The sequence below is a fragment of the Gracilinanus agilis genome, chromosome 4, assembly GCF_016433145.1.
Source record: "Gracilinanus agilis isolate LMUSP501 chromosome 4, AgileGrace, whole genome shotgun sequence".
NCBI classification, from domain to species: domain Eukaryota; kingdom Metazoa; phylum Chordata; class Mammalia; order Didelphimorphia; family Didelphidae; genus Gracilinanus; species Gracilinanus agilis.
This window is the reverse complement of record NC_058133.1, coordinates 320476190-320493056: the sequence shown is the minus strand read 5'-3', so window position 1 is coordinate 320493056 and position 16867 is coordinate 320476190. Positions and strand designations below refer to the sequence as shown.

Genomic DNA, 16867 nt, shown 5'->3' with positions numbered 1-16867 from the left:
GTAGGCAAGAAGAATGGAGAACTGCAAAGGGAGAAGAAGAAATAAAAATTTACAGGTCAGAAGAGAAAAGAAAACACTTAACAATTCCAAGAGAGAATAAAATACCCACTCTATCAAAGGTAAATCATAATTATTCATCTCTGTAGTTCTTGAACCTAACACACTGTACTAGTTAAAGATGAACTCTTCTATACTTCAGAAAAGCTGTGATTTCATTAGTGTGAATATTCCTTCTAACAAAAAAATAAGTTGCAACTACTCTGTTCCTTAGTGTACTGTCTTTCAGAATTGTACACAAAAACAATTTTCTACCTGCTGGTAAGCCCTCAGAGGGTCATTAGCTTTTCTAAATGTAATTTGTCTAAATGTAATTTTCTAAATGTAATTTATAATAGAATCTATCAAATGAGCTGTATTCCAGTTGACAGAACTATATTCTAAACCCTTCTAAACTGCTAAAACATTCCAAAGCTGTTATCTGCTGTTAAAGCATTTGACAACCTCCTATCAACTCTGTGCCACAATGAACCAAGGAGGTGGACATTTATTGCAGCAATTAATATGAATATTTAAAACTTATTTTTTAATTACTGAGGATAATTTTATATAGCGACTTAACTGAACCTCTCCATGCCCACTGGAAATTTTCTAAAATTTCAGAACTCTTGTATTAATATTGGTAAAAGGATTTTTCCACTCCTATGAAATCATAAACCTTCATCCTTTGTCCCCACTAAAAATGTAACTTACTCTCTTTGGATGTTGGTTTCATTCTAAAATGAGTGTTCAACTACGTGGCCTTTAAAGGCCTCTCAATTTTTAAGCCTGTGATCTCATGGTTGTGTTTATTCATTATAACAAAATTTTGATTATATAAACTTCCCTCAACCCAGGCCTGGCTAACTGTACTATCACCTTGAAGTGTCATTAATAAAATGTTTAAATTAACTTAAGTAAAACTTTTATAAGAAGACGCCTATTGCAAAATCACATCATATATTTCAAGTACCTGAGTACATTAATGTGGGCATTTTCTCCATGGATACAGGACATAATTGTCCATACCAGGACATGTATGATTTTTATGGGTTCTCTCATTGACTTTTGACAGGGTTTATCTAATATGCTACAGGCCTTCCTTTAGATCTATTTCTATTTCTTGGGTACCAGTGCAATATTCAATTGATGTCATTTCCTTTTCTAGTAATCTGCTTTCTGAATGATCAGTTTTGTAGCCTGCTTATTCTCACCTTGTATCTATTGCCCTTTGGAAAGTTTTCATTAATAGTCATATTTTTAAATTCCATAGGGTTTCATCAGAAGATTTGTGGTTATTTTTATTTTAATGGTTTTTTTTTTTTTTTTAGCAAGAAACAGATTGGAGATTTATTGGCATTTTTACAACTATATTTTCATCACCACTGACAAAGAAATGCCTTAGTCAGTTTCGAGTGTTCTCTATATAGGATAGGAAATAGGGATTGGATCTATGATTTTTTTTTTTTTCGTTAGAAAGAACTTCAGTGTGACCAAATCCTTTCTGCCAATGTTGGTTGGCACCTTTTCTGCAATTTTTAATCTGGGAGGGTTGCCTAAAACAGGTTAAGTCAGTTACTCAGGCACAGAGAGTATCTGTCAGAGGTTAGACTTTGAACTCAAGTTTCAAGTCTAGTTCTCAGTCCACTTTACTGCTGCTTCTAATGATAAAATTAAGATGTCAGTTTAGAACAAGTCAGGGGAAATGGCTGTACCAGGCACACACGCAAAGACCGCATGCTGGAAGTAACTACAGTCTTGAAAGCATCAATGGATTGTTTTGTGAAAAATATCAGAGTAGAATAAATCAAAAGAATGAGGAAATTATCAGAAATTCTTTTGCTACTTAGAAAAGACCATAAAGAAGCCAACAGTTAATTACCAATTCATATACCTGCTTAATCAACTTTTAAAAATGTCTATATAACTTTTTAACATAAACACCAAGGTGTCCTTATTTAAAAATGAGAAGGGAAAAACAAGCATGTTTATTTTAGTGATTTTAAAGTCACATAGTTTGTAAAAGAAAAGAGAATGTTAAGATCTTAAGGTTGGCCTAACAATATGTGGCAGGACAAATTAAATGAATGAAGCATTCCTCTTTATATAGAATGATGACACTTACAAGGCCAATCCATTGAGTTAATACATTATTTCATATTTCTGGTATGAACTTTGTGGATGAGATAATGAATCAGGTCCAACACTGACTATAGAATGAAGAAATTTGGTTGGACAGTGTTTTAGAAATTGTGTAGTGCTTTTTAATTATCATGAACATAAAACAGATATAAATTAATTTTTTATTATCTATTCTTTTGAAATATCCAAACCACTTTTTATTAATACAAGTATTCAAGAATTAACAAATTCACAAGAAAAATATTTCTAGTTTTCTTTTTAAAATATAGTTGAATCTTCATTGTTGACTGCTACTTTTTTACTTCATGGCTCTGGAAGAATTTTTTTTAATATTGCTAGATTTCCCTATGCTTTTCTTTACTTAAATATGATGGAATTCCAGCATACTTAAAGACTTCGGGAGTCTTGGTGATTTTCTAGTTCTCTTTTTCAAATTTTTAGTCTTCCTACTCTAGTTGTTTCATTCAGAAACTTCTAAAAGTCTGTCATAAGAAACTGTCTTTTAAATACTTAGAAGAAGGCAAAGTTATGCAGGAAATATTCACTTCAGCCCAAGGCACTAGTTACCATTTTAACAGAAATTCTGAGTAATGTTTCATTGACCGTGGATATAAATGTCTATTACCTGTTTGGTCTTCTCAGGGTCCTACGCTAGTTTCTTCTGTCAATGATGAAGACTATCTCTTTTATTCTCTTTCTTTTATGTAGAGAACATGTTTTTCTTCTGCAGAGAATATAAAAATTGCTTTATGTGTCTACCCGTGACACTTTAAATTTTATGTTATTCCAAGCCTATAAATCCCAAAAAGAAGGAGTCTTTAATCTTAAAATAGCCTTCTTTTTCTTCATTTCTCTTAGCCTGCCTCAGAGAGACGCTCACTTGCCTCTTTCCAGTATTTCCCAAAATATTAGAGTAAGAAGTGACATTGGAAATAATCAGCCTAGTTCATTCATTTTACAAGTAACGAACCAGGATTAGAGAAATGATTTGACATCTAAGTTCATACAACTATAGAGTAACAAAGCCAAATATCAAATTGTTCTTTAATATGAATTATAGTTTCATTTGCACTATACCAGTGAAAGGCAAACTACAGCCTGTGGGCCAGATGCAGCCCCCTGAAATGTTCTGTCTGGCTCTGTGACATTATCCTAATCTGACGAATACAATGAAACTTCAAAAGAGTTGCCTTAGAAACAGATTGACAGATGAGCATTTCCTTTCCTTTGACCCTCTCTTTAAAAAGTTTGCCCATCACTGCACTATACCATACTTAAATCTTACTTGCCCTTTCACTCAGTTTTTTCTCTTTCCCTTGACTGCAGTGCTTTGTTCTGCCAAAACAACCTTCCTCTCCCTGGAAGTGCAACATGTCTATGCAAGATTGTGACACCTCTGCCCCCTACTTTGTGCTACTGCAGTTAGTCTTATATGCATATTGTGCATATTGCCCATGTTGCTCCTCTTCCAAAGGGCCTTGGCACAAAGTTACTGGCAGTATTCTAATCTACTCTTCTGGGAGACATTTGAAGATACTTTCTACTAGAGATAGAACTGCCTATGCAAAGTCTGCAGTTCATGTTTGAGACTCAGCCTCTAATTTTCTTAAATATAGATAATCACTAATGTTCAGAGGGATGTGAGGAAGACATAGACTCTCCTGAGGATTTGAATCCTCTGACAATGGATTTTTTTGAAGCTTTATTGTGTCATTAATCTGAAATATTTCTTTCTTCTTCCTATTTCTAAAACATTAAATCTTATCTATTCTTGCTGAAAGAAATGTATACAGCAATATGTACCTAACCAAAAAAAAAAGGCATTTTCTTGTTGAGGAAAAACAACATAAAAAAGATTTGTATGGTTACAGGTAGAGGAGGACGAAGGAGTAATAAAAATAACTATGACCCAAACCAGAAGTACAAAAGCTAAGAAAGTAAAGGGACTTCAGAGGCCACCTAGTCCAAACCAAAATAAAAAATACTCCTACAACACACGCCACAAATAATTATTCAGTCTTTGTTCCAGAAAGGGCAAAAGTCTTCAGTTTATCAAGCCTAAATTTATCTCTGTGCAACTTACACTTATTGAAGAACACTATTTCTCCCTCTCAGATCAGGAAGAAAACATGTCTAATCTTTCTTCCATATTATAGTCTTTTAGATTCTTAAAAAACACTTTCACGTCTCCCATAAGTTTTTTCTTCTCCAGACTAAACACTCTCAGTTACTTCATGTAATTTTAATATAACAAGATTTCAGGACCCATTATCACATTCCCCCCCCTCTGACTTATCAGTGTCCTACCTAAAATGTCACCCCTAGTGGTAAGCAAAATATTCCAAAAGTGATCTAACCATAGCAGAATGCAATTAAAATAAAATATAGCATTAGATTGCATTGGTTTTTTAAAATAACATATATTGATGATTCTTTGAGCTTTTAGACCACTAAAACTCTTATTTCTTTTTTAATAGAACTGTTAGACCCAGTGATACCTACTCTACTTTCTGCTTAATAAATGAGATTTTCTCCATCCAAGTATAACTTTTAACATTTTACATTTATTCTTATTAGATTTCATCTTTCATTCAACTCCAGTCATTTATGGTACTTTCCTATCCTATCTGTTATCCAGTACATTAACTGTTTGTTCAAACTTTATTTCTTCTTCAAATTTGATGTGTGCTTTTATTCCAGTTATTGATAAAGGTTTAAATACATACAGATTTACAAACTCTTTCCAATTTGACATCAGAACTTTCATGGCTGTTTTTCACATCCTACCCTTCCACTTCCAAATTCACCTAATTCCTTTATTATATAGCTCACTCCCCCCCCCCCCCCAAACAAAAGTGGTTAAGTGTCTGCCGAAATCTAGATAAACCAACCTATGTAGGTTTTTCCTGATCTGTAATGCACAGAAGGATAGGGATTATTCATGTGATATCATTAGTACCAGAATGCTTTAATTAGGACAGTTCTCTTACTATTGCCAATTTGCACTTTCTCTTTAATTTATAGTTTCAGAAAGTTGTCTAGAGCCCTGAGAAGTTAAATGATTTACCCAGGGTCACAGAACAAGGATGTGACAGAAGTAGGTTTGAAATGCAGTCTTCCTATCTCCAAGGCTAGCTCTGTATCCATTATGACATGCTCCCTCTGTTTAAAGGAAATGAAGTTAGTCTGACAAATATTTTTGATTAAGGCAAGTGTGTATATACTCATTCACCATCACTTTAGTGATCCAGTATTCAGTTTATCAGGTTTAAGCATCTCATCCTTCTAGGAGGAAGTTACTTAACTCTTTAGGATTGGGTTTTGTCAATTTTGAGAGCAAATTCCCTCTGCCTCCACAAATTTTTGGCTGGTTATCTGTAATATAGAATCTATAGTAGTCTTTGTATAAGATCATATTTCCCTCTTAAAATGCAATCTCAGCTATGACTTCCCTTCTCTCTCTCTCTCTCTCTCTCTCTTTTTTTTTTTTTTTTCTTAAATCCTTATCTTCTGTGAATTGGCTCCTAGGTGGAAGAGTGGTAAGGGTGGGCAATGGGGGTCAAGTGACTTGCATAGGGTCACACAGCTGGGAAGTGTCTGAGGCCAGATTTGAACCTAGGACCTCCCATCTCTAGGCCTGACTCTCAATTCACTGAGCTACCCAGCTGCCCCTTCCCTTCTCTTTTTATATCAGGAGATATCACAGTTTTCAAGACAACAAAACATATAAGCCTTTGATGGGAGATTAATGTTATATTGTAGAAATTTGAGACATAGCCATGTACTTGATTTCCTCAGTTATAATGCAAGAACACTTAGCCTACTTACTCCACCCCCCACCCCATCCTAACTCCTCATTTTTATACAGAAACTATGATTCAATTACCTCTTTCATGGTATTGTTTGTTTGCTTTACATAAGAAAAGAAATTACAATCAGTAACCTTCATGCAAGAGGTGTTATAAAGAGAAATATCATCTAGGAAAAGTATAATTCGAAAAAGAGGTAGTCCAAATAGGCAGGAAAAGCAAGAAATAACAGGAATAGCTTATGTGTTGTCTTAGTTACCAAAGATTATTAAAAGACTTAGAAGTTTTCCAGCACATTGTAGATTTTACAATAAACACTTTATGGTAGAACTTGGACAGGAATTATATAGCATGAGATAGTCTTACAATATGCATATGAATTTGACTCAACCATTTCAGATAACATAAGACTTTCTTATAGCTGAAGAGCTTTTAGGACTCCTGTGCTCAAACTTTTTGTAGATTTGAAGATCAGTATTACTTATCTGTCAACTTTTTTTCTCCCCAGAAAGCACAAAACTAGTTTCCATTCCCCAATTCTGTTTTTATTTAACTTACCCTACTGAAAAAGTGCCCACTATGCACCTTTCCTTATGTACCTTTTATATACAGAGATCCATATTCCCAGGGAAATCATGAATTCCATTTTTAGTTGCCTTGAGTATACTTTTGTCCCTGAATTTGTGCTCTGTGACATAGTTTGACGATAGGAGCTTAAAAGGTATGCAGGAGTCAAGGCAGAAGTCTATTTCCTTGCTGTAGTAGGAGGATCAAATCTGCTGAGAGTTAGATGGCTTCTATTCTTTCTAGGTCTCCAGTGAACTCCTTTATCCATTTATTTCAAATGCTAACTGGCAGGCTATATTCATTCTGTAGGTTGAAGTTAGACTTTTACTTTTTATACTTAAAACACATTCAGTTACAATATAACTATAATTTTTATTTTTAAACCTACCCTAGTTAGAATTAGAGTGAATCTGTTTTGCCACACTCAGAAAGGATCATTGGAGACTATAAGGATAAAAAATGATAGACTGCTATAATAATATAAATTAGTATTTTAATTAAAGCCATGCTGATAGATAAAGTTATTAGACCACTCGCTTGTAAGAATTCAAAATTGCCGCCTAGCCATAATTGTCTCCTGTCTCCTCCTGAGTCTGCTGGCCAAGAGGCCACTCCCCCCTAACCCAGGAGATTTAAACTCTTTTCTGCGTGGAGACGTAGGCGTCCCCATGCCCAAAGAACCGGAAACGGAAACCCGTTGGACCACGGGAAATGTAGTTTGATAATTTCCATGTGTCCATAGAAAATATATATACTTTTAGATGACATCTCCCAAATTTCACTTTTACAAGACAGAATACATGCTTACTAGTCCCGGATTTGTTTTTTACTAGTTGGATGACTTAAGAGAAGGCAACCTTAGTTTTCTCATCTATAAAATTTAGATAAGAATATTTATGCCTTCTACTTCATGGTGTTTTTAAAAGCATTGAGAAGGGGGAGTCTTTTTTTAAGATATAAAGATGTAATACACAGAGATACACTATTAGTAGTAATTTAAATAATCTTTTGCTTAAACTGATAAAAATTTCAGTCATGAATTTTTACATCTATTCTTCCTAGGCTTGACCTACATACACATACACACATGAGTATTCTAGCTACAGATTTACCTACTATACCAACTGTCTGCATTTAAGTCTTATCTTTTGAGAAACTTTAGTTACAGGTTTTTTCTCTGCAAGTGAGTTATTCCTATAAAGATATTCCCTACCTTTCCTTCTATAAAGTATTTAACTAGGTTACCTCTAATCCCTCTACCCCCTCCAAAAAAAGTACTTTATTGAAAAATGGAAAATTGAACCCTATAGAATCAGAGTCAAGAGAGTAAGGATAAGCCTCCTCTAACTAACTTGAGATATATTGTTTAGGAATCTGCAAAATTTAAAATTAAGATTAGGGGAACTTCCCAATCCTATTTGAGGTTTATTTCTCTCCAGAGTACCTAAAGTTAACACTAATGTCATTATACTTTGGGGAGGATAGCAAAATCCCTGGAAAAATAGATTCCTAATTGTATTGTATAGATAAAAGGGACTTTTAAAAGGCCCAATTCTTTAGTTTTTCATTTGAGGCATAAAGGGATTAAATTTTTTACTCAAGGATTCACAAAGTGGTAAAACTTGGGTCCTTTAATTCCAAATTCTTTGGGCTATACCAATACCGCATATTGGTATATTTTCCAAGAGTGAACTTGGAAAAATATGTTAATATGTATGATTTAGTGTTAATAAATGAAAGTCTAAAAGTTTGTAATTTTAGTATCATATTTTCTCCAACAAGAGTTAAAGGGATTTTAAATGTATCAATCACTAGAAAACAGCACAAAACATACAAGAAATGAATCTTTCCTAATGGATGAATCATTTCAGAATCAACTGTATAGTCATAATCTAGTTATTGTCAAAATTAGTATCTATCAAAAACATAAGATAAAGATTAGCTAAATGACTGCATAAAGCTCTAATGTCCTACTCAACTTACTTAAAAAACTATTAACTCCGAATGATGGGAATTAGACAAAGTAAGAGATAATATAATAGGCTCTGATTATAGAGAAATTTAAATAATGTAAAACATTTTTTTTAAACCCTTACCTTCCGTCTTGGAGTCAGTACTGTGTATTGGCTCCAAAGCAGAAGAGTGGTAAGGGTAGGCAATGGGGGTCAAGTGACTTGCCCAGGGTCACACAGCTGGGAAGTGTCTGAGGTCAGATTTGAACCTAGGACCTCCTGTCTCTAGGCCTGGCTCTCAATCCACTGAGCTACCCAGCTGCCCCCTAAAACATTTTTAAAAATGAAGACATCAAAAGATTCTAAGAACAAAGGTGTTATTATTATATTAATTCTAAGATATTATTGATTTTAAAGTTCACATTCATTTGTAGAACACAAGCAAAAAAAGATGGTATATTATAAGCACTGTTGCCTGCACAAAAAAAGGAACAGCTTCTAGGTGACACAGGATTGAGGGTTAGGTCTGAAATCGGGAAGACATTAGCTTAAATTCTGTCTCAGACACTTATTATCTCTATTCACTTCTCTTCACCTCAATTTCTCATTGATTAAATAGAGTATGTAATTAATAGCACCTACCTCTCCGAGTTGTTGTGAGCATCAAATGAGATAACAATTGTAAAGCTGTTGGCACATGGTAAGCACTATGTAACTGTTAATTTTTATTAGTGGATGGAAGAATCATTTCGAAGAAGTAAATCAGATTGTCACGAGCAATCAGAGGTGAAACTAGATGTGAATGATGTCAGAAAGTTGGAAAATAATATAGTTTTGCCACAGTTTTTGTATTGATAAATTATTAATAATAGGTAAGCCACTATATTCTGCATAGGAAAACAGAAATGTCACTTAAGATGAAGTTGAGGAGTATAATTAGACCTCACTAAAAATAAGGAAGTAAGTTGTTCTGGAATCAATATAAAATGCAATTATTTAGATATTAATTTTTAAGTTATTTCAAAGAAAACAACATTCCAAATGTATAGAAAAGTCCATATACAGTATTAATAATCAGAAAAAGATGACCAACAAATTTAGTAACACTTAGCTACAAACCCTTACTCTTGCTTTTTTCATCTCATATAATATTGATAGCAAAGTAGTATGGTATAATGGAGAGGACAAAACTGTCAAAGCCAGGAAGACTTGGATTCAATCTGTCCTCTGACACTTGCTTTCTGTGTGATACTTAGCAAAATATTTAATCTCTAAGAATAAGTTGCTGAGAGATTTCTCATTTGCCTTGATAAAGGGGGTATCTTATGCCAATAAAATTACTGGATACAGTCTCTTTTCTTTACAAAATAATTTTGAGAATGACCCTGAGGATATATGTCAAGATGCATATGTGAGATATACTTGTAAAACATTTTCTATAACAAACATTAGCATCATAGTCACATAATTAAATTGTGCCATAGAGAATGCAAGGTCCCATTGTGTTTATTGTGTTTTTCACAAGATATTGTTTGAATTGGAATAAATCTCAGTTTTAGAAGATCCCCTCCAACAAGATTTTTTTAAAAATCCAGACCATTACAATATTCTTTCCTAGTAAAACCACAGTGACTTATTTTGTTTAGTAACTCGTTTTCGTCTATATTCATTGAAACATGAGAGACATATAGTGCCCAAAAGTATTTTTCACATATCATGAAAAAATGCTTAGTAAGTGGTTGAGCTATAAGTTGCATTCTCTTTAGATAGATAAACCCACTATCTCTTCTATTTGTGAATTATGTTGTTCTGATTATATTAAGACTCCAGAATACTAGAGTCTCTGTTGTAGTGCAAAGGTACAAACAACCCTGCAAAAGGCTGACTGCAGAATTTCTGGCAGTTAAGAAGGTTTAGAACCCTGACTAGAGGCAGTTGATCCTGAAGGCTTGGTCAGAGCAGGAGGGTCAACTGAGGTCTGTCTTTGGGCTGAAAACCTGGCCTTGATTCTGTGCCTTTTCTCTTGAGATTTTGTAACTTAGCTAATTCCTCTGATCTCCCTGACCTTCCCTATTCCAATCACCATTTCCTTTCCTAATTTCCTGTGGGTTTTGGGAGAAGGGTGGATTTGGGTAGTAGCAATCAAACTTTGAAGACTTAGTTTTCCCCCTTAGTCAAGTAGGGCTTACCCTTGATACAAATTATCTCCTGATTCATTGTGTGTAGCTTCCCCAACCTTAATGGCAACAAAACCTCCCTGGACTGAGTGAGGGCAGGCCCTTTCTCAGTCTCCCATTCCTGTGGCCCTCCCTCACCTGGAGCTTCTTCCTAAGGGGTTGTTAGAGAAACCTTGAATCCCTGTCCTTTACAATCAACCCTGAAACTCAGTAAACCCTGTTTCATTTAATCAAACCTTTGCTTAATCATTGGTTGAATGATAAAAGAGGGATAAGGAGAGAAAGGAATAGTTTCTCTAGGTCCTGAGGGGAGTTGGAGGCATCCATCTTGGAGGAAGTGGTGATCTCTGTACTTCCTCTGAATAAGCCCCTCTATTTCACAGATAGGGAAGAGCCTTGGGACTCTTCCTTTGTGAACCTGAGAAATTGACTAGAAAGCCTTCTAGTTAGTTTCAAACCATTTCTGGCTGGCCCCAATCTTTGTCTATAGAACTGCCCTTCCTACCTGAAGGGTTCAGCCTGTTTCCCTTCAGTGTCCTCTGTCTCAAGCCTGTGTACTCACTGTGTCTCCCTGTTGCAGCTGCCTGCCCAACTACCTCATCCTCTCCCCTTGCCGCTTTTTATACTTCAACGTCTTATATTTCCCTAAACTCAGTCATTCCCTTACACCTCCTATCACCTCAATTTAATGCCTCCATCATTGTACTCTCCTTTCCCATCTACTGACTTAGGGACCCACAAACCCCATCCACTTGTTTTATCCCCTTATTACACTGTTTCATTCAATTAGTTTCTTTGTGAGAAAGACAAAAATAGATGCATAATGCATATTAACCCAGGCTATCCTATCTATTTAGTGTGTGTGTATCTGCATGCCTTAGAAAGGCCTTGCAGTCATAATAGTCTGCACTCAGAATTGGACAGGAGAATAGGACTTATAATAATCCTATCTGATTCATTTAAAAGTTCATTATTTGGAGGAAGGGCCAGATGTCTCAGTAGATAGAGAACCAGACCTAGAGATGGAAGATCCTGGGTTCAAATGACCCTGGGTGAGTCATTTAACCTCAGTTGCCCAGTCCTTCTTGCTTCTGCCTTGAAAGCAATATTTAGTATTTATTCTAAGACAAAACATAAGGGTTTATTTCTGCTTTGTTTTTTGTTTATTTTTTAATTTCCCTCATCTTTTCCACTTCTACTGGTGCCTTTGGGTTTTGAATAATGAAATATTATATTAAAATTGTATATGAATAAAAAAACAATGCAAAAGATTCATAGTTAATTGTAAAAGGCTCCACTCTTCCATCATTTTTTTTAAAACCCTTAACTTCTGTGTATTGACTTATAGGTGGAAGAGTGGTAAGGGTAGGCAATGGGGGTCAAGTGACTTGCCCAGGGTCACACAGCTGGGAAGTGTCTGAGGCCAGATTTGAACCTAGGACCTCCCGTCTCTAGGCCTGGCTCTCAATCCACTGAGCTACCAGCTGCCCCTCTTCCATCATTTTTTTTTTTTAAACCCTTGTACTTCGGTCTATTGTCTCATAGGTGGAAGATTGGTAAGGGTGGGCAATGGGGGTCAAGTGACTTGCCCAGGGTCACACAGCTGGGAATTGGCTGAGGCCAGATTTGAACCTAGGACCTCCTGTCTCTGGGCCTGACTCTCATTCCACTGAGCTACCCAGCTGCCCCTCTTCCATCACTTTTAAATAAAGTCCTTTTGATTATATTTGTAAGACACCCTGCAAATACATTGTCAAAAGCAGCTTTTTGCTCTCTGGCCAGAATTCTGTCATCTCTTTATTATTTTAAGGCATTACTCTGAAGTACTAATACTATCCTCAGAAACCACCTTCTTCAAAGTCTATTACTTTCCAAATTGCTTTTCTCTCTACAATATCCTTTGATCTTCAGTTTCTTGTTCTAGATGACATAACAACTGTCAATACATTTTAGGTTCCTTGTGACAGTTATTTTTTTTATACCAAGTCACAAAAATTGGGTGGTTTGCATCCAGTTTCATAAGAGATTCCCTATTTGGTCTTAGATACATATCAAGGAAAATTTACACCATTTCCCCTGTTATCAAGTTGACTCATAGCTACCTCTGTCAATAATCTGAGCAAGGACTCATCAAGAACTGCTACAGCTCTTTTCCTTCTGATCTATACAAGATTATCTCTTACCTGATAGATATCTTAGTCTCTTAATATATCATTATTTGGAGAACATAAAGCTGCTTTCATGGAGGAAATTAATTATTCAAAATGAAATGTAATCTTCTCATTTACTTGACTGACTCTCTTACATTTTCTATTCTATCATGGACCAAAAAGAATGGGTAGTTTATCCAGTGGATCAGATAGATAAATGAAGATGGCAGAATTGAATAAGTTAAAGGTAGTTAGATACAACGAAGAGACTTTTGCATTTAGAACCAAACTATCTGAATTCAACTCTTACCCCTTGCCACTTTCCACAGATATGATCTCTTTCTGGGCCTCAGTTGCCACATCTCTATATAAGCAACTATATAAAATATATTTCTATATTTCAACTATATAAACTTTATGGTTTCTCAGGTTCTTAAATGTATTATCCTGTAAGGGTCAATCTTTTAGGATTACTCATTCATGAATAACAACCTTTATTTTTTTTGAACAGCAAGACCTCATTTGGATTTCTAGTATCTTGCAAATTAGTTTTTGCAACTTTTTTTTTTTGATTTTTTAAAAAAATTTTTAATATTTTCCCCTAGTTACATATTTCATGTTCTTTCCCTCTCCCCCAGACTCCCCTAAAACTCCTTAGCCGATGTACAATTCCACTGGGTTTTACATGTATCATTGATCAAGACCTAATTCCATATTATTGATAGTTGGATTAGACTTATCGTTTAGTGTTCGATTAGAATTATTGTTTAGTGTCTGCATTCCCAATAATATCCCCATCAGCCCATTGTACACAACTTTTAAATACTTTCAGTTCACATTTGGGAAGATGGACTTTGGAAAACTAATTTTAAAAATTATCTAACCCTCCCCTTCACCAGTATCTAAGAGTATATCTAAACTTAATATAAAAAGGAATAAATAAAATTTAAATAATGGAAAAGTAATCAACTATAGTCTTTGATCACCTTTGTTAATGAAAAAACAGCAAATACCTTAGTTTTCCTGTGTTTCAAATTTTCCAATAATACTAAGCCTTACTAAAGACCCAGTTTGTGGGAATTACTGTTCAGGGCTTGTTTCTTTGAAATTCCCCAATTATAAGATTGTCCATTGAGATAGTGATCATATCACAAAATCACAAAAAATGATGGGCCTTACAAGCCATGTCTAGTCCTCCCTTTACTCCCACCACCTCCTTTTGGGGGTTATGTGAAATTAATGACATCTTTCTCAGAATCACCTACATGTAAAATCAAATATCTGCTCATGGCTGTTATGTGAATATTTAAAATATAAATATGAATATTTAGTGATCCAAAAACTGTCAAATTTAATTAATATTTTGAATAAATTCAATTAGCTTTTTTTTTTTTAAAGAATCATACTCATGATCATTTACTTGACCCTGGAGATTCAAGAAAGCAACAGACTAATCAGCATAACTACCGTACAAGATCTGCCTTGGAAGAAACTGCAAGACCCTCAGAAGAATTAGAAAATGGCAATAGTTCTTCAGATGTAAGATCCTAAATCCATATACTAATATGAGTTGGCTTCTTTATAAGTTTATTCTACCTGTGTTGAATACAGATTTGTTTCTAGTGCTTAAAGCAGAAAATTTAGATAGATTTGCATTTTTAAAATTTTGACTAGCTATAATTTGTTATATTTTATTGAAGGGGAAGAAAAAGAAATTGGATTCAAAAGAAAAATAATAATAGGCAGTATCACAAAGGAAAGAGATAGCTTAAGATTTGTATTTACATAAGAATTCTGGAAAATTATTTAAACTAGGATAGCTAACAGTCTAGTCATTTGGTTGGTGGGTTCTGTTAAATTAAGTTGAAATGAAAGTAAGAAAAATGTCAACAAGGAAAAGAAATTTAAATCAAATTTGCATAGATATTTTAGGTCATGCTTTTCAAAATTACTTGTTCCTTAATGATTTATTTACAATTAACTCTGATGGCAGGATTATTGTTGCCCATAATTTTGTTGCTCAGAAAGGAAAAAAATCATTTGTAAACCATATATGTAGAAAACAACTTTATTTGGTAATCTGGGTCTTTATTTTATTTTATCTTTTAATTGAATACTTTCATTTAATTAATTAATTTAGAGTGTTTTCCCATGGTTACATGATTCATGTTCTTTCCCCTCCCCATACCCCCCGATAGCTGATATGCAGTTCCACTGGGTTTTACATGTATCATTGATCAAGACCTATTTCCATATTATTGATAATTGCACTGGGGCAGGGGTCGGCAGCGTATGGCTCTTGAGCCATATCTGGCTCTTTTGAGGGCCAGATATGGCTCTTTCTGCAGGAGCCATAAAGTCAATTTTTTTTCAGATGCTGTTACAGGAGCACGCACTGTGAGCACTGTACGGCTCTCACAAAATTACATTTTAAAAAATGTGGCGTTTATGGCTCTCACGGCCAAAAAGGTTGCCAACCCCTGCACTAGGGTAATCGCTTAGAGTCTACATCCCCAATCATAACCTGGGTCTTTATTTTAAGAAGGTAATATGACACCATTTTTTCATATGCTTTTAAAATTATGAAGGCATGACTAAAAATTCTAGTTAACAGATGTAATTACATATATATTGCATCGTGTCTGGTTAAGGGAGTCGCAGTGGCCAAAAAGGGTCTGTGTACTCCAGGTCTGCCTGTTAAAAGTGTGTTTGCTGTAAAGAAATGGCCGAAATGAAAAACATTGATTCTGCTTATTACCATTTCATAAAGAAGTCTACTGAATGCAAAACGAGACCAAACTATAAACAGAAATTAACTCAGATTTCACACTATTCATTTCTATTCCATGTGATGAAATATATTATTTTTGAAAATTATTATTTGTATGTTTTAAAAACTTTTTGATGGCCTATATACTTAATGAGAAATTAATAAGATTTGAAAAGAATTATCAGGATGACACACTCTTAATAATTTGTCTTATCTAGCATACTTGAATTGGAATCCGGGTTTTTTTCTCCCAATTCTGAAAAATTTAAACTAATACACTTAAAATTTATTTCATTTGAGTCTTTTTGTATATAGGAATGTATTTGAAGATTTAATACTGGCATTTAATAAAAATAAATATAGGATAGGAACTAGAATATAACTTTAAATTTGTTTTAACATTAAATTAGTTTGAGAGGATTTATTTAGATCAATTAAATTATGAGTGGCTGGATGATTCTAATTTGATATTTAAAACAAAAAATAGACTAGTCATTTATCATACATTTTTTATCAGTGTCAAAAATGTGGGATGTATTTCATAGGAGTCTGATACAATGTTGTCTAACACCATATTTTGCCCACTTCTCTCAATTCTTTATTTTAGTGAAAATGGAATGGAATGGTAGCTGCCAAAAAAAGAAGTAAAAATATCTCAAGACATACTGAATTTTGGGCTATATTTGGGACAGCTAGATTGTACACTGGATAGAATGCCAGGTCCAGAGTCAGGAAGACTTATCTTTCTACTTTTAAATCTGGCCTCAGACACTTCCTAGCTATGTGACCCTTAAACAAGTCACTTAACCTCAGTTTCTTCATCCATAAAATGAGCTGGAGAAGGAAATGGCAAATCTCTTAATATATCTTTGCCAAGAAAATCACAAGCGGTCACACAGAGATCAGACAAGACAAAAATGACGTGATAATAAGATTTTATATTGTAAGGCTGGATATCTAGATTGATAATGAAAAGGCTATATTTTTTATAAAAGTAGAATATAAAATAAAATTATCTTCCTTAACAACTAGTGATCAATTCAGATGAAGGGAAATATTGAAATTATATATTGTCACAAATTTATATCCTACTAAGATGAATCATGACCAAAAGAAGTTATTATAGAAGTTTTCTAAAAAAATTCTTAAAATTTTGCATTTTAAGTAAAATCATAGATGCTTAGTATCAATAGGTCTCTGAGACTGTCTAATTTTGCCTTTGGAAGATTTAAAATCTTCCCCTATTATTTAACCAGCAAGTATG

The 16867-nt window shown here is 34.3% G+C and overlaps 1 protein-coding gene across 2 annotated transcripts in view; it reads left to right on the top strand.

The window, feature by feature from the left end:
- LOC123247347 (pleckstrin homology domain interacting protein) overlaps positions 1-16867 on the top strand; it is a 176778-nt gene that overhangs the window by 109816 nt on the left and 50095 nt on the right. For both annotated transcript variants that reach the window (XM_044676217.1, XM_044676216.1), the window contains exons 20-21: positions 2-119; positions 14232-14372. In XM_044676217.1, coding sequence (XP_044532152.1) covers positions 2-119; positions 14232-14372 — 259 coding nt within the window. The remainder of the gene's footprint in view (position 1; positions 120-14231; positions 14373-16867) is intronic.